The sequence below is a fragment of the Propithecus coquereli genome, unplaced genomic scaffold (assembly GCF_000956105.1).
Source record: "Propithecus coquereli isolate 6110/MARCELLA unplaced genomic scaffold, Pcoq_1.0 Scaffold110, whole genome shotgun sequence".
In the NCBI taxonomy this organism is placed as follows: Eukaryota; Metazoa; Chordata; class Mammalia; order Primates; family Indriidae; genus Propithecus; species Propithecus coquereli.
Window position 1 is genome coordinate 2,449,369 of NW_012134970.1, and position 26,395 is coordinate 2,475,763.

The 26,395-nt window shown below is 37.0% G+C and overlaps 1 protein-coding gene across 1 annotated transcript in view; it reads right to left on the reverse strand.

Annotated features, from left to right (window-relative positions):
* Positions 1-26,395, reverse strand: part of LIFR (leukemia inhibitory factor receptor alpha) — a 75,325-nt gene that overhangs the window by 17,248 nt on the left and 31,682 nt on the right. Inside the window, exons 2-13 of the mRNA XM_012649495.1 lie at positions 25,234-25,394; positions 23,445-23,559; positions 20,864-21,003; positions 16,004-16,167; positions 12,316-12,490; positions 10,707-10,961; positions 7,530-7,659; positions 6,935-7,107; positions 4,823-4,968; positions 3,448-3,610; positions 477-547; positions 212-281 (exon numbers count right to left, since the gene is read on the reverse strand). Coding sequence (XP_012504949.1) covers positions 212-281; positions 477-547; positions 3,448-3,610; positions 4,823-4,968; positions 6,935-7,107; positions 7,530-7,659; positions 10,707-10,961; positions 12,316-12,490; positions 16,004-16,167; positions 20,864-21,003; positions 23,445-23,559; positions 25,234-25,372 — 1,741 coding nt within the window. The 5' untranslated portion in view covers positions 25,373-25,394. The remainder of the gene's footprint in view (positions 1-211; positions 282-476; positions 548-3,447; positions 3,611-4,822; positions 4,969-6,934; positions 7,108-7,529; positions 7,660-10,706; positions 10,962-12,315; positions 12,491-16,003; positions 16,168-20,863; positions 21,004-23,444; positions 23,560-25,233; positions 25,395-26,395) is intronic.

Consider the following 26,395-nt stretch of genomic DNA (forward strand, 5'->3'; position numbering starts at 1 on the left):
TAAAATATAATGTTTAATTATTTTAAATATGTTTAAATTATTTTCACATTTAATCTAAATATTTTACAAAAACATGCCAAACTTTATAATTGGCATATTATAGCACAATTTAAGGTAAACAAATTACCCATGAAATATATAAAAAGCCAGTTCCCCATTCATAGAAGAAAAATGTAACAAACATTTGACATTCTAACTCGTAGTTTCTGACGTAAGGCGAGGGAGATGGGATTCATGAAATCCTCAGGTCCTTTATAGGCCTCACTAAAGAATGCCCAGATCTGAGACAGAAGATCCTCACTAATGACCATGGGGAATCAGGAGTGACGAGGCATTTGGGGGCTTTTAGGAGCCAGGTTAGATTCTCCGCGATACTGCAAACAAAGCCAGTCCGGGAAATCTCAGCTCCTTGATAACCAAAAGCACTTTTGTATAATAAAGTTATGTAAATGCACAAGGAAAAATTAGATAGTTACCTTCCAATAGATTATCAAATTTTTCCCATCAGAACTCCACTCTCTCCAAGTATCAGGTCCCTTTGAAGGAACTAGAAAGGAGATTTAAAAGTTAGTACTTGAAGATAGATACATACTATACATACCATGGTGCTTGAAATTTTTTTCTAGGGTATATGGAATTCTCAATAAAATGTGAATCAGTTCAGTGGCTTTCACTTAGCAAATGAAGCAATGGAAAAGCTAAGCTCTCAACTTTCACAAAACACAAGGCCCCTCAGACTGGGTTAAAATCACCCTCCAGGGCCTTCCTGACTGGCCCCAGTACCTGTCACCCCCCTCCCCTAATCTCCCCCAAGTCAGGGCAGCTCTGGCCACCCACTGGCTTCCTGGCTGTTCCTCAGATATGCCATGGACACCTGCCTCAGGCTCTGTGCACTTTCTGTGTCCTCTCTTCCTCTGCCTAGAACTCTTCTCTTCGATAAATCATGAGGCTTGCTTCCTCATCTCCTTTACATCTCAGCTCAAATATTATCCTAATAAGGTCTTTCCTAACCATGCTATTGAAAACTGCAATTCCCTTCACACCCTACCCCCCAACCTCTGTCTTCATCTCCCGGCCCCCTTCCTGTCCCTTATTTTGCTCTGTGGCACTCACCACCACCTGACATACTTTATTTTTATATATATATATATATATATATAGTGTGTGTGTGTGTGTGTGTGTATTTATTTAATTAATTTATTCCTAATTCTGGATCCGCAAACTCTACAGGCAGAGAGCTCTGTTTTATCCACTGCTGTGTCCCTGGTAACTAGAACAATTCCTAGCACATACAGGTTGAATACCCGTTATCCGAAATGCCTGGGACCAGAAGTGTTTCAGATTTTTTTTAGATGCTGGAATATTTGCATGTACATAATAAGATATCTTTGGGATGGGACCTTGGTCTAAACACAAGATTCATTTATGTTTCATATACTCCTTATACACATAGCCTGCAGGTAATTTTATACAATGTTTTAAATAATTTTGTACATGAAACAAAGTTTATGCTATGTACTTATGTGTGGCATCATGTCAGCCCTCAAAAAGTTTTGGATCTTGGAGGATTTTGGATTTTGGATTTTTGGATTAGGATGCTCAATCTGCAATGCATACTTGGTGAATATTTTCTGAGTGAATTAAAGCCTTCATCTCAGTGAGATGAAGATGTTTCCTCTTGGCAACAATAGCTCATTAACTTAAGTCAAAAACTCCTGTCGCAGCCAGCCTCCCAAATGGCCAATGATCCCCACACCTCCTGATATCCATCCTCTCTCACGCTCTATCACAGTTGGCCTGTGTGACCAATGGGGTACAGCAGACGCGATGGTACATCACTTCTGATTTTAGATCACAAAAGACATTCCTCGATCATCAGCTCTGGGAGGAGCTAGCTACATGTCACGAGGACACTGAAGCACGCCTACAGAGAAGACCACACGGTGAGGAACTGAGGCCACCTACCAACAGCCATGTGAGTGAACCACCTTGAAAGTGGATCCTCTAGCCGCAGTCAAGCCTGCAGTCCCCACTCACCTCCTGTTACACATACTGCAAAGGGCCCTCATCTCTATTTTCACATCTCTTCATGTGGAGAGGCAAAATATGAATTAACATCTATCATTTTGTTTTTTACTGTTTGTTAATTTTTTTTGGAGGAAGTTTTATATTTCCCGGGTTATGCAGTACAGATAAAGGATTTGTTATCTTTTATTGAATGTGAAGGAGCTCAGAGAATTTCACCCCAAAATATGACTCCTTGTTATAAAGAGTATTTTGAATTAAAGGCCCTTAGAGATCAATAGGCATTGGAAGGGGCTTTCCCTCTATCTTCATTAAAAACCAGATGGACCCACCAAGAAGAATAATTGTCTTTCCTTCTCCTCCCTGTTGTCTCAATATATTGCAGGATAGAAGATCAAGATGCAACCAGACCTGGCCTAATCCATTTTAAAGATAATACCTGTCTCTCAGGTTAATTTAATTTCCAAAGAATCATTTACAAGTCAATCTGTTTCCCTCCATTCATTCATTCTCTCAATTATCTATTCATCCTCCCTAGTATTCATTTATTGCCCCTCAACAGAATTACCTGTATTCCTCATCTCCTCCTCCCCTCTAAAATGAGGATATATATAAACTTCTGGACCCCACTGGGATATTGGGTAATCACTCTGTGATTCTCCCCATGCAAGTGGTAAATAAATTTGTAATCTTTTTCTCTTTTTAATCTGCCTTATTATGAGTCAACTTTTCGGCGAAACTTCTGGGGGCAAAGGGGAAGTTTTCCTTTCCCCCACAAATGATTCCTCAAAATTATACCTATTTCTAAGTTTTGTCTTGTTTTGTTTTTAAAGGTGACATCTGGTTATTCAAGGATTGAATACTATTCTGTCTTTAGAAATTATCATATTCAGAAAACCAGCTACCTGATTTTACATTTTGATCTAGTATATGTATACTATAGAAACTTATATTCAAGACCTTTTAAAGTCGCATCGTTTCTCAGGCCTAGGTCCCAAAGAAAAACTCTAACAAATTCTCTTTATTAATAGTTGTTTTAGAGAAAAAGGCAACCTGAGTTAAAGGAATTATTAAAATTCCAACAGGAGGAGGAAAAGATGGGAGAAAAATCATCCTATAATCATACCACAGTTTCAAGTTTATTTTCCTATGCATTATTGTAATATAGTTGCAATCACAGTGTAGACAGAGAAGCCCCCAGTACTTCTACAGAATTTATGCCAAACATTTTTCCAAATTATGACAAAACTTTAACACCCATCATTTAAATGTCTGTGATATTTTATTAGTAGATATTGCATAATTTATTATCAAAGTATTCCCCTACTTCTAAAAACTTTGATAACATTTTCTTTAAAAAAAAAGTTGTAAAACTTCAAGATACACAGTAATAATTAGCCATAAATCACTTAGGTAACTCACTGGCTTCTGTGGTTAAATGCTGTTTTTTATTGCTCCATTTGCTCCATTTCCAGAAAGTTTCAGTAGAACAGCGAATCCGAAAAGTATACACAGTATATGGATTTAACTTGCCCACAGCAATGCGATAACTTGAATTTTCTACTCCTTTGATTGTCACATTCCGCTATTAGAAAGCAAATAAATACAAGTATATATATGTGTACATACCATGCGTGTATGAATACACATATATACACATACATACAACATTTCATTGGTAAAGCCTTCACATTTGTAACATAAATCAGCCAAATGTCCATGTGAGTTGGCATATGTATGTAACACCAAAAGCAGTTCATCCACTGTAATATTTAAATTCTTACATAAATGCCGAGTCAGTGAAGTTATGCTCTGTCATGACAATAAAAAACTAGGATGTCTTTTTAATCCAAATATTGGCTTTAAGTAATAATCATCAATTAAATTATGCAGAAGATAAAATTTTGATAATTAGTCAATGGTCACAGTGATGCAATAAACCCTCACATAATTTAGTAATTTGAGATGATCTTGAGGATTAAATATATTACTCAGATGATATTTGGAGGCTTCTTGGAGGCAGGCATTGTCTTTTATGCATCTTTGTTAATATGTCACATAGAATCCCCTAGGATGGTGCTGACCACATAGTAAATATCCAACAAATACTTATTTAAACTAAATAAATAAAATTAAAATGAAGCAATTACAAATCAATCTGAAGATCTGCATGTCTCACAAAAGCCTCTGAGCTCCCACTGACTTATTACAAAGCAGTTTTTCAGGTTATATTTTACAGTTTTGGCTGATTTTCTCAAAATCAGTAAATTTCCAAATGAATAGTTAAGTAGAATATCATTTATTTTAGAATTACCACAAACTACAAGATGGTGTAGTATAAAAGTCAACCTAAATATTTAAAATGTATTGAAAAGTCACATTTTGACTTATAATCACCAATTACAACTGGCTCCCATTGCTGCACTTCGCAGTTTTAAAAATCACTTCTGCTCTCTGGTGCCAATTAATCCATTAACTGATGCTAAAGGTTACAGCGAAAGCTGCTAATTCATTCACAAACTGACCAAACACCAGCTATGTGCCAGGTACCACACTGCACTGGGAACATTCTGAGTAGTAAAAGTCATATTTACATTCTATACTATCCACTATTACAATTATTTTTCAAATGTGATAAATATAATGCTATTACACTGATATATGTCATTCTTGGTTCTTAGTAAATCTCTACAATAAATAATCTGAGAACTTAATCATATCAATTTACTTAATGCATTTTGAGAACTGTTTGATCCAAAATGATCACAAAGGAAGTTTACAGAAGAATCTTACTTACCAATTCTTGTACTGAATTAATTTTCTTAATTTCAATTTGACATAAAAGATTAATCTTTGCAAAGCTGCCTGGTAAATGCCAAGAAAGTATAACAGCTGTTGAATTAATATCCTTCACTTTGAATGAAGTAGGAGTATGGGGATAAACTGTAAACATAATTTTAAAGATTAATTACTTTAAACATTTATTTAAAGGGGAAAGCTATCTTCTAATATGACCAGTGAGAATGAAAAAACAAAAAAATAAGAAGGTATCATTAGTGCTGAACAACAATATTCTACCCAGTATTTGTGGAATCCACAAACCTCACTTTTACTGCTGACATCATGCCAAAATTTTTTAGGAATCAATCATGCTCAAGGTTCTTCAGCTGGTGCTGGGAATACTAAAAGGTAGGAAGATCACAGTCTCTACCTTTAAGGAATTTCTAATTTACTTGGGGAATGACCAAGAAAACGAAAGAAAATGAGTAAGAGTATAAACACAAAGTTCCAATGCATGGTACAGATATTAACTGCTACAGGAATTTAAATGTAAGCATGGTAAGGGAAGTCTTACAGTGAAGATGGAACTTAAGATGAGCTTTGAAGGAAGAATCAGACTAAAACTGGCAAAACAAATATAAAAAAAGCACTTCAGGTTGAGGTTTTGGTAAGAACGAAGGTACAACAAAGCTAACTGCATTATTGCTGACCATGCATACACCCACTCGGGTGGAGGAAAAGAATCACACAGGTAATAAGGTTTAAATGACAGAGGGCAGACACACACATACAAATACTACCAACTCAAGGATAAAATGTAGCCATCATGGCCCCAGCAAAAATCAGGAAATAACAAAGATGACAGGAAGGAATAACTGATAAAAGTAACTATATTCACAAACAAGGCCATGGGATCATCTACTAATCACCAGGGACCAGTTTCATGGAAGATAATTTTTCCACAGAAGGGCGGGGCGGGGCGGTGTGTGCCGAGTTCGGGTGGTGATGCGAGCAATGGGGAGCAGCTACAATACACAGCTGGCTCACTCAGCCTGCTCCTCATGAGTTTCATGGAAGACAATTTTTCCACAAATGGGGTTGGGGGAGGGTGGGGTGGGTTGGGGTGTTGGCAGAGCTCTGCGGCCTGGCCCGGGGGTTGGGGACCGCAGCTCTATGCCATTGCTCTGTGTGCTGCAGAGCCTGGCAGGGAGTTAATGCACATGGATTGACCATGGGAATGAATGCCAAAAAGATCACTGCATTTTATTTCTATTTTGAGCTATACATTAATAGGGCTGGTAAAAATTCAGCAATCATCAACAATAAAAAGGAATAATTATTGATACATACGACTTGTATGGTTCTCCAGGACATTATCCTTAGTAAAAAGTGCCAACCTCAAAACGTTACGTACTGCATGATTTCCTTTATGTAACACTCTCAAAATGACAAAGCAACAGAGGCAAAGAACAGATCAGCTGTTGCCAAGGCACAGGGGGGTGTGTGGTGAGGGGCAGGGAGCTGAAGGGCAACATGTGGAGTGCTTTGGTGGTGAAAGAGCAGGTCTGGATCTTGATTGTGGTGGTGGTTACATGAATCATCTATACACAAGATAAACTGCACAGGATGACACACACATACAAATACAAACGAAAGCACATGAAAACTGAGCAATGTCAATAGTCTAGTTCACAGTGCCGTATATCAGTGTCAGTTCCCTGGTTTTGACACTATACTACAGTTACACAGAATGACACCACTGGGGAAGGCCAGGGGACGGGCCCACAAGGCTCTAATTTATTATTTTTACAACTACTGTTGAGTCTATAATTATTTCACAATAAAGGTTTTAAAATTTGAGCAAAAAAATATTTCAGAAATCAACAATTATAAGACAGAGCTATACTTAGCTTCTTTGTAAATGAGTAATTCAAATCTTTATTTAAATTCAATAGTAAAACTTGAAATTACACATTTTAAAGCTTTTAAAATAATAAAATTAATATTAAGTAACTATAAAGAAAATAATCGGTAAAAAGTAAACTCTGGAAGCACTTTTCATTAATCTCAAGGCATTTTAACCACTTCTAAAATTATTTTTAAAGTACTGGTTTACGCAGTAGCTTACCTTTTTCAGTTATGTTAACTAAAATTGTTGATTGTGATCGACCCAGAGGATTGCGAGCATACAAAGTAAAATTATATATTTCTTGATTTGGAACCATTTGAAAGAGTAACTGATGATAGCTTTCATTTGTGGACACTTCAACTCTTTTAAATCTAACATATTTTCCTGAAAAACTGTCAATTAAAAGAAAAATAATTTCAAAATGGCAAGAGATAAATATAGCAGGACAAAATGAATGGCCAAATTTTGAATAATTTTTATAAAAAGTTTACATTTCTAATTATACACATTTTACATACTCAGAGAAGAAAATGTATGTGATATCGAAAATGGAAGAAAATAATCAGTCATAAGCTACACAGAAACAGTCTGTTCATTAAGGGTTCTTCCTTCTGACCTTCATAAAAGAGGAGACATGAAATCAAGTCTACATGTGGCTAAATTGCAGTATTTATAGAGCACATACTTTTACACAACATACTTGGTTTTATATCTTGCTCATAAAATAAGGGATCTGGTACATTTCCCTACGTCATATAACATGTACTTCAAAAGTCCTCCTCGCCATTTCACACCTTTCCCCAGTTATCATTACCCTTCAAATAACGTGTAACTGGTATTGCGGGGGCCCACCAATCCTGTTGGTCTTCCTGGATTCCAACTACATATAATCTCTTTTAAATCGTGTGTCTCACAATTCAGTTTCTGAGGAGTATCAGGTGGATCTAATAGAAAAAAGAAAAAAAAAATGTAGGTACTTATGATGGAATATATTTTCCCTGAAAACATAATGTTTTATAAATGTTAATAATGTTTTTATATAATTTCCTTAAACAAGAAAAAATTTACTGTTTACATTTTACTTTTGAACAATGCAGGTATTATTTCTATAGCATGTTTTGTCAGTTCATATTACATTAGAAATGATGGGTTAAAATATACTGAAAAGTGACTTATAGCTCTTTTGGAAACTCCCTATAGCAACTTGAGAGATCAATTGCCATTTTTTTCCTTAAATCCTATTTCAGAGTCTATCAAATCTCTCAAAGAAACTTTTATCCAATACATTAAGTCAGAAAAATCCACAGGTTAAAAGTATTATCATCTATCATCTATATACTGTGATATGAAAAAAAAAAGCACCAAATCATGTTAAAAGTCAATGTAAGTCATGTTACAAGTTTCAGAGTTCTTGAATATAAGGACTATTATTTACAAAGAACTCTTGATAAAATTCTGCATCTCCTTACAATCAAACTTACTACTGCTCTTTTGTTGTTTTTTCTGTTTTTCGAGACTGTTCTCTCTGGCATATTGGGACAGGACCAGAAGAAAAAAAGTCCTTTTGTTCCGTTTTGTTTGTTTTTGATTTTGTGTTTTGGTTGAGACCTTTAAAGTGATAAATGAAAATGCTGTAGTCTGACACTGTTTATTATGGAAACTGTTATTTCTTGTAATCATGTTTAACCAAGCCTATATGAGATAAGAACAAAATCCTTCAATAATATTTTAACTAACATTAAGAGGAATAATGAGTATTTATATACAAGTTCAACAACTGGAAAATTAAACTAACATTGACATATTTATTTTGAAAACTGTTTTAAATCTAAGGCCAAACTTTCAGCTGCTTTATTAAAAATCATACACCAAAAATTTGGAATATATTTCAAATGCTGATTATTGTCGGATTCAGCAGATACATTCAGTTGAAATACTTAAAATCCAAATATCAGGAACGAACTAGAAAGAAATTGAAGGACAGACAGAAGGGGAAAAAATATAAGAGGACAGTATTTGAAAGATAGTATAAGCATTTTCTTTTCAAAGAAAGAATCAACTGAAGCTAAGCAAAAGTTAGGTACAAATCAACTATATTTTATACATCAGCAAATAGAAAATGCAATTTAAAAAACAAAGCCATTTTTAAAAACACCAGAAACCGTCAAGCACTAGGAATAAATTTACCAAAAGATATAAAGACCTCAAATCCCTAAGATAAATCGAAGAAGATCTAAGTCAATGGAGGGATATACCATGTTCATGGTTTGGAAGACTCAATATTGTAAGAATGAAAATTCTCCTGAATTGATCTATAGCTTTAATGTAACCCCAATCAAAATTCCAGCAGATTTAGATTGTATATGTGTGTGTGTATGTGTGTAGGGGAAAACTAGCCAGCTAATTCTAAAATTCTTATCAGCAATAAATGGCGGGTTAACAGGATATCCACAAAGAAAAGAAAATAAATAAATCTTGCTCCCTAACTTATACTACAACCTGCTCTTGTAAGTTTCCACCAGTTCCCTCTGAAGGAAGATGCTCCTACCACTTGAAAGATATTAAACAATATTTCCACCTCCAAATCTTATAAATTAAGGTTAAATTGTGAATTAAATAACTGTATTCTAGTACTGTAAGATTAGAACACTGTCTGAAATAATAGAAATGGAGATAATGTATATTCTCATCTTTAAAGTTTTAATCTTTCCTTTCATATTTTTAAGTGAACAGCTCACTTTTTCGTATTGCTTATGAAGCAACTTCACTACATATACTATATATATCACTGGCTCTCAACTTAGACTTTAGGATCATTTGTGAGAAATGCTGCAAGTAATTTCCTAAAATTCTCCAAAGAAAGAGAATATAATTTTCTAAAATTTACATTTGAACGTAATCTCACTTTCACTTGAATTCCAAAATGCATTGCTGGGAAGAGAAAAAGAGGGTAAGGTTAGAACCATCAAGCTGAGAAGTGTACCTAGTCCTGCTTATTCCCTTGGGAATATATTAGTATCTGCATGTCAATCATCACAAGTTACTGAAGAAGTAGAAAAGAGACTGAGAGCTGCTGTCTAGACCATAGCTGAGAATTATAAAAAAGCAAAAGAAAAATCGCTAAGCAATAAAAAAAGAATCATAAAATCCACTCAATCCATCTCACATATTTTATCCATAAGACACTTAGACCAAACTCAGAGCCTTTTAATTCAGGATGCAGGGAGGAAGAGACTTACTGCTGGAGGTGACACCACCAGTGACGCCAAAACATTATAGCCACCACAAGGAAGGAGGTGGAAAAACTCTAAAATCAAGAGCTAGAAACACTAAACACATAATTATCTGTGGATATTTAACGTAAGCCATGTGAAGAGAGAAGTCGCAACAACATATTTTGGAAATATCGTGAACTGTAGACTGTAGGAGTGATCATGTTAATAAAGATGCCTCCGAATGAGGGAGCATATGTTATACATAGAACACAGTGACAGAGCAAGTGTTCCCACCCATGTCCTCCAGCCATCCTGTTCTCCTCAAATACATTATTTAAAAGTTGGAGAAGACACATTTTGCTATGGAAAGATTTTGTATAAAATTATAATTTTTTTAATGTAGGTACTTAAAAAGGTATACTTTAATAGGTGGGGAATTAATTTGTATGAAATAGTTCCTAAACAATGTATGATTAAGAAATATTATGACTTAACAAAGCTATTAACTAGGAATTTAAACTAGGCATTAGCTGCTGGATATTTCAAATCTTACTATAAAACCTACAAGTTACATAGATACAGATATTTAGGAAACAAGCTTAGGGTTCATTTTAAAACAAGCAAAGATCCTAGTACCTTTGCATATCATTTATATTAAAGACAAAGAAATAAGAAAAAAAAGCAGAATCACCTCCCCCACCAGAAAAAGAATTAAGGCTTTCAAGGAGGCCCAAAAGAGGTCAACAGGAACTCTCTCTTTAAAATCTTATACTTACATCCTGCAAAAACAACTGTTCCACATACATTATCTTCTATCATGAAAACCACATTTGTTCCACTACTGTCCGAAACAGAAATATTACGGATCTTGATTGCAACATTTTCCCCATCGAGATGGATAAGGGGACAGTATGTACTGCCAATCTGTGCTGATAACACTTTTTCTTGACTCACACAACAAAATGTTATATCTGAGCCTACAAGTATCACTTTGTCTTGAGGAAAAACCTTAGGCTGTGAAGCAGGAGTCCCTAGAAAGAACAAAAGGAATTATAAATATTTTAGACGTCTTTCACACAAAATAGTCTTCATACTAAGACTTTTTTCCTAAGATGATTCTTAAAATAGCCCAGTATATACGCAACATACTATTAGGTGCTTTGTCATAATGGCGGCCCAACGATAAGGCATGAAATCCCAGGTTTCAAAGGAATGAGGTACATACCAAAAATTATTCAGAACTGCATGTGGTTTTATTTACTTATGAAGGGGTAATGGTGAGGAAGCAGAAGCAGATCACAGGTAGGTCAATGTCTAAGCATAGGTTAATGTCTAAGAAGTATTAAGATTCAAATTTAACAAGTTTTTGTACACATGAGAACCACCCCATACCAAAAAATCGCTCATTAAATAATTCCATTCTTTTCATCCTATGTATTTAGGGTAGATTTCTTACTTTCCATTAGCCTAAATACATGTTCAAGTACTCCACAGCCTAAAAACTCATTTTTGGCAGGGTGCAGTGGCTCACTACCTGTAATCCCAGCACTTTGGGAGGCCAAGGTGGGAGTATCGCTGAGGCCAGGAGTTCAAGACCAGCCTGGGCAACATAGCAAGACCCAGTCTTTACAAAACATTAAAAAATTAGCCAGTCATGGTGGTGCATGTCTGTAGTCCCAGCTGCTCGGGAGGCTGAGGTGGGAGGATCGCTTGAGCCCAGGAATTTGAGGCTGCAGCGAGCTATGATTGCACCACTGCACTCCAGCAACAGAGCAAGACCCTGTCTCTAAAAAAATAAATAAATAAATAAAGTAATTTTCTTTAATCTAGTCCTTCATTCCTCTGATCCATTCTGATCCATTTTTCCATATTATCACTAGAGTGGTTTATCTACAATAATTACCAGCTTTTTCAGGACTTCATTTTATTGTCAACAATTTTCTGGGCCTTCCCCCATATCCCACACTGCCAACATTCTTCCTGTATATGAGTTTTATTGAATGTACAGATAATTTTTGGCATGTTTACAGGATCTCATGTTCCCTGCAATAACTCTGCAGCTACTAGGTGCCTGCTCTGTGGGCCAGAAATTGGGAAACATTTTTTTTTTTAATGTAGATTTGATCTCATTATCACCTATATAAAATTTTTAATTGTTCTTCAATGCCCACCATACTGATTTTCAAACATTGATGTTTATCCAATCACTCAGAAAGTTCTTTAAAAATACATATTCCTGAAGCCTATCTCAGACTCCAGGCATAGCAGACTTGGAAGATCCCCAGGTGACCCTCATGCATCCAAATGGGGTTCAAAGAAGTGGAAACTTAAACTAAACTTTGCTCGTAGGTATTTGAAACAAAAATTCTTTAAATATAAGCTTACAAGAAACGTTCTTCACTGGGCTCCAGTCACTCCACTCTTTGTGACCAGAGAAAAGAAGATTGTCAACATAGCATCTAATTCCCACATAATGCGTGGCACACTCCAAGGGCAGGTCTGAGACCCAACTCCAGTGATGAACTGCATCTTTACCATTCAGAGTAGTGTTGTGGGTCACCTAAAAGTGAACACAAACACAAAATTGTAATTCCAAGTAGTGATATGGTCTGCTTTCCTTCAGGATTAAAAACACACTAGATTGTATGCAATCACCAGCTAAATTAGAGGTTTGCCCTGTTGTAAAACTACCTCAGTTTTCTACAAAAAGGAGAGTTAGAGTAACAATAATCATGATTCACTGATGTTTACTTCTTCAACTTTAGGCCCTAATGTATTATCATGTAAGATGTTGCTATTCATCAAAACATTCACTATAATGCACAAGAAAATACAAGCTGAGTACTCCTTATTCAAAATGCTTGGGACCAGAAGTCCTTCAAATATCACATTCTTTTGGATTTTGGAATATTTGCATTATAACCTACCAGTAGAGCACCTCTAATCCAGAAATCTGAAATCCAACATGCTCCAGTATCTCCTTTGAATGTCATGTTAGTGTTCAAAACGTTTTGGATTTGGGAGCAATCTGAATTTTAGATTTTCAGATTAAGGATGCTCAACCTATATACCACTGCTTAATGATCTCCATTTTTCATGGAGAAAAAATAATTAAAGGGTTTGTACCTCCAAGAGCTGAAGTCAAGGAGAAGAGCAGCCTTTCAATAAAATAAACTGTTTTAAACTAGATTTGGTTTTATATAAGCATTCTATATTTTAAAATTTATTTTTAAATATACAACTTATAATAATATATTAATCTCAATTGTGAGAAATGGGCAAGATTTCAATAAAATATTGAGGCTCTCCTAAACGATAACTTGGGACTTCTAATTAAAGACAAGAGATTGAACAAATTTCCTTCTCTCTTAGCTTCTGAAATCCTTATAAAAACAAAAGTAAACACATTGTTTTTTTAAAGGCACAGCTGCATGAGGACAAAATACAGGAGAGGAAGCACCATCACAAACATTTTGGAAGCTGGAAAGCAGGTGGATGATAGTAACTGACTTAGAAGCCCTGAGAAAGCTGAATCTTAAGCTTCCAGTGGAAAAACCAGGGACCACCTAGTTTCTATCACAGAAATGCCAAAGGGCTCAGCAAGTGGCTGCACCAGGTTCCCCAGGAAATGCAGGGTGAGGTGAGCTCCAGACAGAAAGACTGCCTGAAAGCTGTCTGAAGATACATTAGACACCCAGATCCGCTCCCACACTCTATGCACCAAAGGACTATCCTTGTTAGCCACGGCAGAATGAAGATTTACGTCTGGAAAACTGAAACAGAACACCTCTGGATTAAAGGATCTCAGGAAGAGCAGAGAATGGGGAGTGCCATCCCCAAACCAGAGAGACTGTGGGTGGACAACAGCCTTGCAAATGAAACATGAATGCACGGGGTTCTTGATTTTTAAATTATTACAAAATGATAGCATTATGACCCATCACAAAATAACGGATTATAAGCAATTCTGACTTAAATACTGATATTAATAACATATTTTTATGAATAAAAATGTCACATTTTACTATAGACCTGAAGCATTTTCCCCTTTTACTTCACTGTTTTAAATTAATTTGTTCTTTCTCTATTTTCCTTTCCTCTTGCAATTATTTCTCCATACAAAGACTTTTCCCAAAAGTAGGGAATTACTACCTTGTCACTGTCAACTTGTTGTATGTCTGTGGCAATGACTTACATGGCTTTAGAATACTAGTTCCTTTTATTTATGTCTGACTTCATTCCCATTTCAGAGTATACTTCTTATTCTAGTATTCCCCCATTAGTTCCTCTTGAAATTACTTTAAAAATAAAAAAGCCTAGCCCCCAAAAGAAGTAATGACAAATAATATTTGTTTAGCAGCTTTACAGATATCATACTCTTTACTTTTGGGACCCAAGTGCAGATATTATCACCACTTTACAAATAAGAAAAGTCACTGTAGGCCAGTAAGTGGTAACCCCAGAATACAGAATGTTAGGCCATAATGAAAAGTTAAGCAACACAGTTTTAAATAAGTAATGGTTTTAAGGCAACAATGGTAGAGTTATATCAAAGCTAACTGCAAATTAGATTGATATAATAGAACTATCATTAAAATCAAGAAAAAAGAGTATTTTAGGCTGAAATTATGATGGGCTTTAAAATAAGGGGCAGAATTTGACCTGGGTCTTGAAATGTAGGTTCAGCTGGAATAGGTGAAAAGGAAGGAGAGGGAATTTCAGATGAAAAGATATAATTATAAAATACAAATTGCAGTGGCTAAGAGCACAGACTGAAACCAAACTGTTGGGTTCAAATCCTGGCTCCACCACTTAATGTCTTCCAGTGACTCTGCATCTTCATCTGCAAAATGGGGATAGGAATAATCCCTGACACCGAGTCGGTGTCATCCCCTCCTGGGGACTGTTATGAGGATAAAAAGAATTAACATACATAGAGTTTTTAGAACAATGTCAGGAAAAGCAGAAGCACTAGATATCTGCTAACTATAATTATGACTGTTATTATCTTAGGAATGACATGCATAGGTTGTCATAGGTTACCAAAAAGGAGAAATAAGAAAGTAACCATGAAATACAGAATAATCCTATTTATTATCTCTCCTATTTTATCTATGTACTTAGGCAAATAAACTGTAAAACCATGAGACCATGAGAAGATCATGAGTCTTCTAACTCTTATATCTACAACTAAGCATATTCCAAATCCATCAAGGAGGGAAAAAGGACAGGGCTAAATTGGAGCACTCCCAGGTATCAGCTGTCAAACTTTTCACAGTTATTCCTCATTACCCCTTAGACTAAGAGCAAACTAAATGTATATAAAAAGGAAATCACTCATAAATGGGATTAAAAATATAAGGGAGAGGAAAAAAGTACTAATTATAAAAATGTTATTTCAGATTCTGATAAATTCAAACTTACAGATTTATACAAAATTTCTCAACAATTACTACGGCTAAAGATGTTTCAAAACATTTATGTGCAATATTAGACAAAGATAAAATACACTAAATCAAATGTACATTTTCATTTTCTTTATGTAAAACATGCATATTAAAAAGTCTAGATAGGAATACACAAACATAACACTTACTGTGCTCAAGGGGTGGAATCACGGATTATTTCTCCCTTAATTTCCTAAACTATAATGGTTACACATTGTTTTAATAATTAAAAAGTGATTTTTTAATCATAGCATATTGGGTTATAGAATTTTTTGACGTGCAATAATTGTACATATTTATGGGGTACATAGTAATACTGTGATACATATACTATAAAGCATATTTTTTTAATGAATCCTAAAAGATATCTAATATACTTACTGAATAATCCAAAAGTTCACTGATACCACCTTAAAAGTGTTTTTTTGTTGTTGTGTTTTTTTTTTTTTTTTAATTTCAGCATGTTATGGGGGTACAGATGATTAGGTTACATATGATGCCCTTACCCTCCCTCCCCACCAAGTCCGAGCTTCAAGTGTGTCCATTCCCCGGGAGGTGTGCATCGCACTCATTTTTTATTCAGTTTAATTTCATAAGAAGGAAAGTGTATTTTTGTTCAAACTTACTAATTTTACAAGCTCCATACTCTTTTTCCGTAGAATTTTAATTTCCCAGATGACATTTGAATGACGTGGATAAACAGAACCCTTGTCATTCCACTTTACATGTAACGTAGAGGTTGAGAAATCAGCAGACAAATTCAAGATTTCTGGAGTGTCTGGAATTAAGGCTTTAAAAAAAGAGAGAGAGAAAACTTAGTAAAATAAATACTGATTTCTCATACCACAATTCCACTCATCAACTATTTTTAAACTCTATTCCTTCTTGATCAAAAATAAATCATCAAGATTTAAAGGTAAACTCTCAAACCTATTACTGAAAAAAGAGAATATATGTGTTTGTTTATAGAGGCAGCTCCCAATGGTAAATTACGCAACTTTTAGAAAATTATTTATCAGCTGGCTCTTTCAAATCCGTAACACATTTTCCAATATAAACAGCAAGTGGGTTCTCACAATATTCTAGTGTCATTTGGTCTGGAACCTACAAGTAGGCAGCATCAGAGAGAAGGTAAAGAGCTTCCTGTGTACGACTGCGGGTTGGGCCTAAGGAAATGACAAAATATAGAAATCTTGCTTTGGTAAAGGTTTCCATCTGTTTTCTCTGCAGCCTTCTTCTCACTCACCTCCTGGCGTCGGAGCGCCATGTGCTGGGAATGTCACCGATTAGAGGAATGTTATAGGCTATCACTGGTTCTAGACATCATTAAATAAGCAAGACTGTTGCAGGGACTAAGGCAATGAGTTCAGAAGCCAACGGTTACTGTGCAGAGGCAGCAGGATGAAAGAAGTGCGTCAGAAAGGTTAGTCTGGCAGTGGTATACAACACGGTCTGCAGGGGATTGAGATGTGGAGATGAGGTGATCAATTAGGAGACCACTGGAGGAATCCTGGATGGAGTAATAAGGATATGGATTATGATGCCATATATGGAAAAGAAAAGACAGAGCCTGATGAATATTCCAAAGAAACGACTGAATCAAAGAAATGAAAGCTTAGCTCTAACGAGAAAGAAACAACAGATAGTCTCTCAAGTTTCTAGTCCAGAAAACAGCAAGAAAGGAAAAAGCGATGAGGACCACTGTAAAGGAACAAAAGAGGGCTGTGGACGAACGACTCGGTGTCAGGGGAAGAAGAGACCATTGGGATGGCTGACTGAGCCGGTAACAAGTCAGAACCAAGGACGTGGACTCAAGAGGAACTCACCGGGTACAGATGAAGAAAGAACATGAACACACAGACACAAGGCAGCCAAGGCTTGTTTTAGGGGCTGCTGATGGACTATTATACTTACAAGGACACCAGCAAGAATCCGGAGGGGGAAAGATGTAGACGCACAAGGAAACCAGGGAAAATCCAGGATCACTGAGATAAAAGGAAACAGTTGTCATCTGGGCCAAATAAAACAGAGTTTATAGAGGAAGACCGAGGAAAGACCACTGATGAGACTGATGTCAACATCTGAGAGGGAAGTTTTGTGGGCTGGGAAGCCGCATTACAAAAGGTAAAGGGAAAACTCATGCTCAAGGGTTTGAGCATCTCTTAGGGAGAAACTGGGACACTAGAATAAAAGGTGGCAGAAAGAGTAATGTATCCACAAAAATCATCTGGTCTCCCTATAAAGGATGAGCAAATCATTAAAAATTTTGGATTGGTGCAAAATAAAGAAGGTCTGAGCACGTTATATGCTACGAAACGTAGGCCTTCTGGTGTGAGGGGCAGAGACTTAGACTGTCTTGCATGTTTCCTCCTCAAATGACAGTAAAGGGAAGGTGAGTTAGAAGAAATCCAGAGATGCACCCTTTCTTGCCTCATTTCTATCCTAGTCGTTCCTCTGAAGCTCAAGGACTGATTAAATAAAGTCACCGTAAACACAAAACTGCAGGAGCGTACAGGGCTAGGATAGCTGAATATGCTAAGTAGCAAGAAGGGCAGAACAAACCAATACAAGTTAGGCTTGAAACTTACAAATAAGTTCTTAAAAATATAACTAAAATTAACTAAAATTTGCTGAACACAGTGTTCTACACTGAATTTATATAAAACGTTTAGGGCTGTATAGGACCTAGAACAGGTGGATTTACAGTCTACACTATGCAACAAAGTCAACAGTTACACAGCTATATAAGCGCAGTGGAAGATGCTTTATAGAGAAACTTTTAAGTGGGAAACTGCTTGTAAAAAAAGGAAAAAATGCAGGTGAATGAGAGGCAAGAAGTTGATTTAGTGCCAGGAGAGGGAAAGTTCAAGGTGCCAGTGTGTCCAGAAAAGAGCAAGACGCTTCCAACAATGTGGTTCTTCTTTCAAATGATTAAATATGTCACGATGCAGTAACTTAAAAATTGTGAAACATGGGAGTATTTTACTAAGGCAACGGTCATTTTAAAAATGCTTCCCTCCCCGAAAAGTCCACATAATTTACATTTTATTTCGATAGCAGTGGGCTACTCTTTAAAACACAAGTAATATCCAATATTTCAAGCTAAAGACAGTAACAGCCATAATTACAAATGAAAGGATTTTAAAAAGCCACCATTCCCTTCCTTTTCTTCAGAGCATACGTGGAAGCTTCCCCTAAGCTGCCATGAACTGCCATCTGCGTTTCTTTCCAGCTAAAACAGACAACTGAGGACAATGTTAACTTGCTCTCTAGAAACTCAGAACTTTTCAGATAGGGAAGGAATTTAATCAAAGTCTTGCTTATTTTTTTTTTTAAGCTAGTGCAGGTTTACCCATAACTACATGCTCTTTATTCCTTAGAACATCAGGTGACAGCAGTCTTCCCATTTTTTTTATAGGATCCAAATTATTTATTCTGTATCAGAACAATCCAAATTTTCAGGTTACTTTAAGACACTCGGACATTAAAAGTCTTACAAAGATTTGTTTTTTGTGATTGTCCTTGATAGGTACAAATTTTATGGTGTGTGGGTATAAAATCTTATTTGTTTTGTATGCTTTTCAAAGCATCTTCAGATCTGGAGAAAACTGAATTTTTCATACTTTAATAGCAAACTGTCAAAGAATCTAAATCCTCTAATGGACGGCTATACTGCCATTTCACAGCTTCTCTTGCACGTAGTAGGTATTCAAAGAATCGCTGATGCATCAACCTCCCTTTCTTATATTTACCTAACTTGCTTTTCAATTTTCTTATCCCAACATTATTATTCTAATCATGATCAGACCCATTATTATTAAAACTGCTACCAATATATTAAAAAACTAAACTGACTGAGTAACCTAGAGTCTTCATTCATCTTTCTAATTCTTTCTATCTAATACTGTCATCTTCAAGTAGCTTCCCAGACAAGAACTTTGGATACCTACTGAAATAATGAGACAATACAAACTGGCTCTCTTCTAGACTCCTGGGGATTTAAAAAATCTGGAATAAAATTAAGTTAGATTCCTCACAGTTTGCTACAAAATAATTCCAGATGGATGAAAGATTTAAATCAAACATGATAGCAAAACCAAAAACTCATAAAGAAATATAGCAAGAGATTTTTATTATATAAAAATAAAAACTTAATGGTGTAAAAAAATCGCATCTAAAAAATTATAAACTCAGAAAAATATTTGCAGCAAATATGACAGATTAAACCATAACATAGAGAAAGCTCTTGTGAACTGAGGCAGAAAAAGATGATAGTTTGCATACCATAATACAATCTTATAAAGATAATGACCTGAAAACCTATTTATTGTATGTCCTCTATTAAGCAGTATGAAGCTTACTATTTAAATGTATATGCATAAAAAAATGTATTTCAGTGTTAACAGTATTTCTCCTTGGGTACTGGAATCATGGCTGATCTACATAAAATATCATCACAGGGATCTCACACACAATACAGAAAAAAAGTAACAAACATGGTTCCTCTCCCATTATCCTAAAAGATAGCCCTAATTAGCACTTAGGACAACACTTCACTAGAATAACACTTCAGCTAGAAAATGGGACAGACTCTATGTTCTTGGACAGCATGTGGTTGCTATTATCCTTTCAAAATCTGTGCTGTCTCAGACATAAACCACTCCAAACATGCATCTTGTCCATAGAATTGTATCAAGTGCCAAATGAATGATACTTTTTCTTTCCCTTGCTTCAAAGTCAGTCATCATTATGACGCCGTCCCATCACAGTTGTCAGGGGTGTACAAACCTCCCTGCGCCACCATTATGAGTCAAGACCACTTCAGGTTTTTAAGATCTTGTTGTATAGCAAAATTTCCATGTCTGTCAGCCAGCGTTTGTTTGTGTTTCCAATGTGCTTGAGGCAAATGTCCTAGACATCTCATCAACAAACCTGTAATAAATGCCTGCTACATGCACAGCACTGTTCAAGGTGTTTGGTGTAAAAGACAAAGTCGCTGACCTAATGGAACCTATTTTCTTGTAAAGGAGACACAGTAATCCACTAACTACCCAATGGATTATTAATTCAACTGTGAGAAACGTCCCAAGGGAGAGAAGTAGAGCTTGCCTAAAGGTAGGTTAAGAAAGCAATGGAGTCTCTTCTGGGACCGGGTGGCCAAAGACTGTCTCAGGGCACCTGAGAAATGGTGGTGGGTATGCAGGACTCAGGGAGGTAAAGGGGGCTAAGGAAAGAGTATCGGACCAAGGGAAGGATCCTGAATTCTGGGTTGTATATTTTGATTGACTAGAAGACGACAAGTTTGCTTCCTTCCTGATCTTGGCTATGCTTTAGGAGCCAAATAAGGTTCGCTAAGTAAATGAAAGTGTTTGTATAACAACTGAACTTCAAAGAACAGTAAGTTTCTGCCAACAATAAAACACCACAATACTAACAACAGCATTGTTCTGAATTATTTTAAAATCAATTTTCTTTCAAATACTTACAAATGTTTTTTTCATTTAGTATGAATTTACTTGTAGAACTTCCAGCATCCTGTAGAGATCTTATTGTTATTTCATGATCACCACGTGAAAGAGCTGGGATTTCAATATTTGTTCTTGCTAATTGATAACAAGAACGGGACCTGTAATATAAGAAATGGAATTTTAATTTGCAGATAAAATTAACAGTGCAATTTTCACAAAAACTTGATTAGCACAAAATACACTGGAAAATATTTTATGCCACCTCCCCCCTGCTTTTTTTTTTACAAAAACATAACAGGTTGTACTACCTTTTAAGACTGGAAAAGAAGATTAATGGTAATTTTATCAGTGTGGTGGCAGGGAAGATAACCAGATTGTACCAAAAAGTAGAGTAAGTATAGATGACTCTAGAAATGTGGGCTCTTAGCATACCTTTTTGAAGTCCCGTTTCCAGCTCTCCTTTGCAGCCTTACTTCCTACGGCACACACCCCCCCACCCCACTGGTGGGGAGCATCACCCAGCTACTCAGATGAAAAGCATGCTCAACAGATGCTCACACAAGAAAACGGAACTGGCGACTGCCCGCTCCCGTGCCTTGGCTCACGGTTTACTCTGAACAAAACTCCCTCTTCACTTCTGCTTTCAAAACCTTCCAGTTCCACATCCAGTATCTCTTAGACAAAGTAGTGTTTTCCTCTCTGGTCACAGCCCTTTTTATCTCTCTAGAGCATGTTTACATTCTTTTTATTGTTATTCATGTATAATTGCTAATGTCTCAGGACAATTTTAATAGGAGCAGAGGGACCTTCCTGCTGCCTGCATTCCTGCCCCCTCCCAGCACCCAGCGCCCACCTCTACACTATTCACTTGGGACTTTGGACTTGAATGGTCCGGCTCACCTCCTTCTTGACCTCCTATGGTGACCACCTGACTTTTCCAAATCATGCCATTTTATAGGTTCAAGCCATTGTACCCAATATTCTTTCAGGGTGAAATGTCCTTCTGTTTTTTTCTGCTGAAAAAACTGAGTATGCCTACTTCACAGTTACACCTCCTCTGCCGGCCTCTCGGGACTCCCACGCTGCCTGGTCTCCACACTCCAGCCCTTCACATGGAACTTCCACGTTTCCCACAGCCTTGCTACCATTTCTCTATTGTGAACTCCCGGGGAACCGGAACTTACCGCCTCTCGGTGTGGCCTGCGGTGGGCATTCCTGCTGTTTACCCAACTTTCCAGGCTCCCCCTCCTGGACTAACAGTAGAACTGCCCTTCCTTGCCCCTCTGAAGCAGGGCCTAGCCATGTGGCTTTATTTGGCCAGAGAAATTTGAGTGACAGTCGTATGTATCAGATCAGAAAGAAAGCTCTGAAAGCCAGTGCAGGCTGTGTCCCCTCTCCTTCCCTTACCTCCAGGCCTCGTGCTGCCTGGGGCCCTACAGGAGGAACACAGGGCAGAGATCCCAGCTGAACCCCCAGACACAGAACACAAGCAGGAAATAATCCTTTATTTTCATAAGCAAGAAATAAAGAAATAAGAATTAAGTGTTGTTTCTGCAACACAACCTAGCTCATCCTGACTGATAAATTACTGCAATACTTAAGACTAATGTTCAATAAATGTACACTGAATGAGGAAAAATCAAATTGCATTTAAACACACATTTATGTCAATTTACGTTAGGACTATTCACCAGGAAACTGAGACTGGGAGCAGCATGCTAGAACTCCTCTGGCACTGCTAGGCAACTCAGTGCCCTGCTGAGATTAGGGAAAATCAATGAGAATTGTTCTAAGCTTCAGGCTTAGAAGCTTCTAGCCCACTCCAAGATGACTTGAGAGGTCAGGTAATAGAACCTGGCACCTGCCTCCTAATGCCAATTTCCTCCTTTTCCTTCATAACAGGAACCCAGTGTTTACCAGGCACGCTGCCATACAGCTAGAACACATTCCCAGCCTCTTGTGCAGCTAGGTTTAGCCATCTCATAGGTTCTGGCCAGTGAGACGTAAGCAGAGGTGTTGTGTGGGATTTGGCAGTCTCCTTACAGTAAACTGCCCTTCTTCTTATTTCTTGCCTCTTGGAATGCAGACATGATGGCTGTGCCTCAAGCATCACCTTGAACCATGAGATCACATGCTAAAAATAGCACAGTAGCATGACAAGGAAGGACTGGGTCTGATGGCCATAACCACCCATGCCAGCCCTGCACTGCCTACCTCCAAGCCTTCCACATGAGAGTAAACGCCTGTCTGTTGAGCCACTATTACTGACATTTCCTGTTAGGCACAGCCAAACGTAAACCTAACTGATACAGGCAGATGTTGGTTTGGGGTAGACCAGTAAAACGTCCCCATCGTAGATCAACACATTGGAGGTACGTTCCACATTTGTTATTCATATAATAAAAGAATCAAAGTTTTGGCCAGGCAAAGGGTTTGTTTCCATCTTGACTGATGTAAGATTCAGAATTTTTAAGAAATAGAGAGCTAACAATTAAAACTTCATTATAAAAATTTCCAAAATAAAATCTTTATATTCTAAAATTAAAGATAAAGAACGTCTAGGTTTACAGTTGTGAGTTCATCGAAGTATTTCCATTACCTGTTATCAATGCAAAATTCAGAAAGAGTGCCATGGCCTGCTTCAGAGGGTGCTTTCCAAGAACAGTCCCACGTTTGTAAATTGTTAGTTGTACACTTCAAATCATAAGGAGTCTCTGGAGAGGGAGAAATAACACACACACACATACCATGCTTAATAACTCAATTTCATTGAAAAAGGTCACCCGGTCAAACCATTTTCATTCGTAAGCACAATCGTGTGTCTACAGAGGGCCCATGTTCTTTGGGAACAGATGAGCCTGCAGTCATCAGAGGGGACTGGTTTATATTTATATTTATATTTCCTTTTGTAGCTTTAGTCAAAAAAAGCTAAAGGGTAAAGTGATGAAAGTAGGCCAATGACTAAACCAGTTTGGGGTCAGACTTCTATCGAAAATTCCACTTCCAGGCAACTAAGGCAAATTGAGGGAGTAACTGACTATGTAGATTGAATGATGGGACCAAGATGGGGTCTGGAGGATTCTAGCACCCCTTGAATCTCCAATAGCCCCATCTGCAAAATAAATAAATAAATAAATAAAGTCTAAGTGAAAACCATGTGCCTTCCATATCTACAAACACAGCTTCTGAACGTCTAGCCACAACCACTTCACTGCTTGCTTCCAGACTGCCACCCTCCACGGAAATCCCACTGCCAATCTTTAGACTGTTATGAAGCATGTTAAATTTAAACCATAACAAACTCACATGAGTTCATTTGAAAAATATATTTTTGGTGTGGGCCTAAACAACTGAGAAGTAACAAATAATATGGAAAATTATAATCCTAATACTACTTATCTACGTCTATAAAATAACATTACATCATGGAATACATGAACACCATGCAATGAAAAAAGTCACCCTAAAAAGAAAATGAGAAGAAAGAAGGAAGGTACAAGAGAGAAGAGGAAGGAAAAAAAGGAAAGAAAGAGAGAAAAAAGGGAAAAAAGCAACTATAGTATAAAACAGGCATTCCATCTCAAATTCTATAAATGTCTATGAAAAAGATTTTTTCTTTTATTTTCTACATGGTTGGCATGATATTCACTGTAGCAATAAATTATGAAGCAATTTATATAAGACTGGAAACAGAAACATTATATTAGGAGTGCTCACATTAGAAAGCTGCAATAATCATTAATAATAAAGCTGTTTAAAGAGTGACCTGGAGAAGAGATCTGTTTAAATATGTAAATAATATAAAAACTAAACCAAGGGGTAGCAGGATGATAATGTCCTTTCTAGAAATAAGCTAGGTAATATCTAGACAAACATTCTTAATATATTTAAATAAGATGGTGACAAATAACATATTAAAAAGGTATTTAGATTTCAGTGATAGGACATTCTAAAAATGTAAAATTATCGAGACACAAAACAGTGTCTATGGAGGCAGAGCAGTGCTGGCCCAGTGGCCTGGGAGGGGCTGACTACAGAGGCTGGGAGGCTTCTGGGGGGTGGCACTGCCCCCTGCCTCGACTGGGCTAGTGGTTACATAACCACCTTCTTTGTCAAAACTCACAGAACTGTATCCTAAAGGGTGAATTTTATTATACATAAATGTAAATTATACTTTAATTTTTTTAAATGGTAAAAGAATATTTTAATCTATCTTTAAGGTCCTTAAAAAAAAACAAAAACCAAAAATACACAGAAAAAAGGTTACAGAGAAGTGAATTTTAACCACCAAAAACCCAAAGGATTCAATAAAGAAACAAAATTGCTTTATAATCAAAATGGAAATAAAATTACAATCTGTCGGTTCTCTGTAAGTCTGAAGTACTTACCCTTTCTCTGGCTATTTACATGATTCATTAAGTACAGAAGAACAAATGCTGACAGGAGCCACTGGAAATCTGAAGTAGTCCTCATCCTTCTATTGTCCACCAGCCAGGATGGTCGTTTCGAACATAAGTAAATGTCCATTGTCCGTGCAATGCAGTTAGTCCTAGGTTAGGAGGAAAATTTCAAACGGTGTTCAAATTGCTCTGAAGACACACCTCACACTGTGCCCACGAATGACAGGGACACTGACAGATCATGAAACAGACTGTACACCAATGACTCTGGAGATACTGAAGCTGAGTTTGCGAGACTTAGAGACATCAACAATTGGACACGGCTGTCGCTTCACGTGTCCACTGTGGGGCCAATTCTCGAACGGTGGGCTTCGGAAAGTTCTAGTTTATAACTGAGCACGTGTTTGTCAACTCTCCACTCCACCACCACTAGAATAAAGAAAAGCAGTGCATAAAACTGAAGTTTTGACCATTTTAAATGATACATGGATTGATATTTTTATTTTAATTAGTATGTGTTAATTTTTGTCACTTATTTATGAAATATTGGTGCTGTCCTCCATTTCTGTCATGATTAAAGTTTCTATTTCATACAGATTTAAATTTAAATAATTTAAAGAGAACAAATTAGGGCAAATGATAGGATGGAGGGCTGCAGAGTGACAAAAATATTGATGATGACACACAAATGGCTGCAGTTTAACAAATACTCCAACAACTACAATGGGAAAGGAACCATCAGTACAAGAGACCTCAACACATTTCCCTTGAAGAGACAAAGCATTCAGAAGAGCAGTGACTTGACTCCGGTGGATGGGGTGGGGGGAGGTGGCTGCGACAGAGGAAGGGCTGGCTGCTGGGGAGGTACCTGAGACGTATCTGTCAGCAGGTGCTTAGAGACGGCCTCCTGGCCCAGGCCTGTGGCACAGCACCAATAAGGTAAGTTCCTCCCGTAAGAGTTTAGACTCTTGGCCAGGCGCGGTGGCTCATGCCTGTAATCCTAGCACTCTGGGAGGCCCAGGCAGGCGGATTATTTGAGCTCAGGAGTTCGAGCCCATCTCTACTAAAAATAGAAAGAAATTAACTGGACAACTAAAATATACATAAAAATTAGCCAGGCTTGGTGGCGCATGCCTGTAGTCCCAGCTAC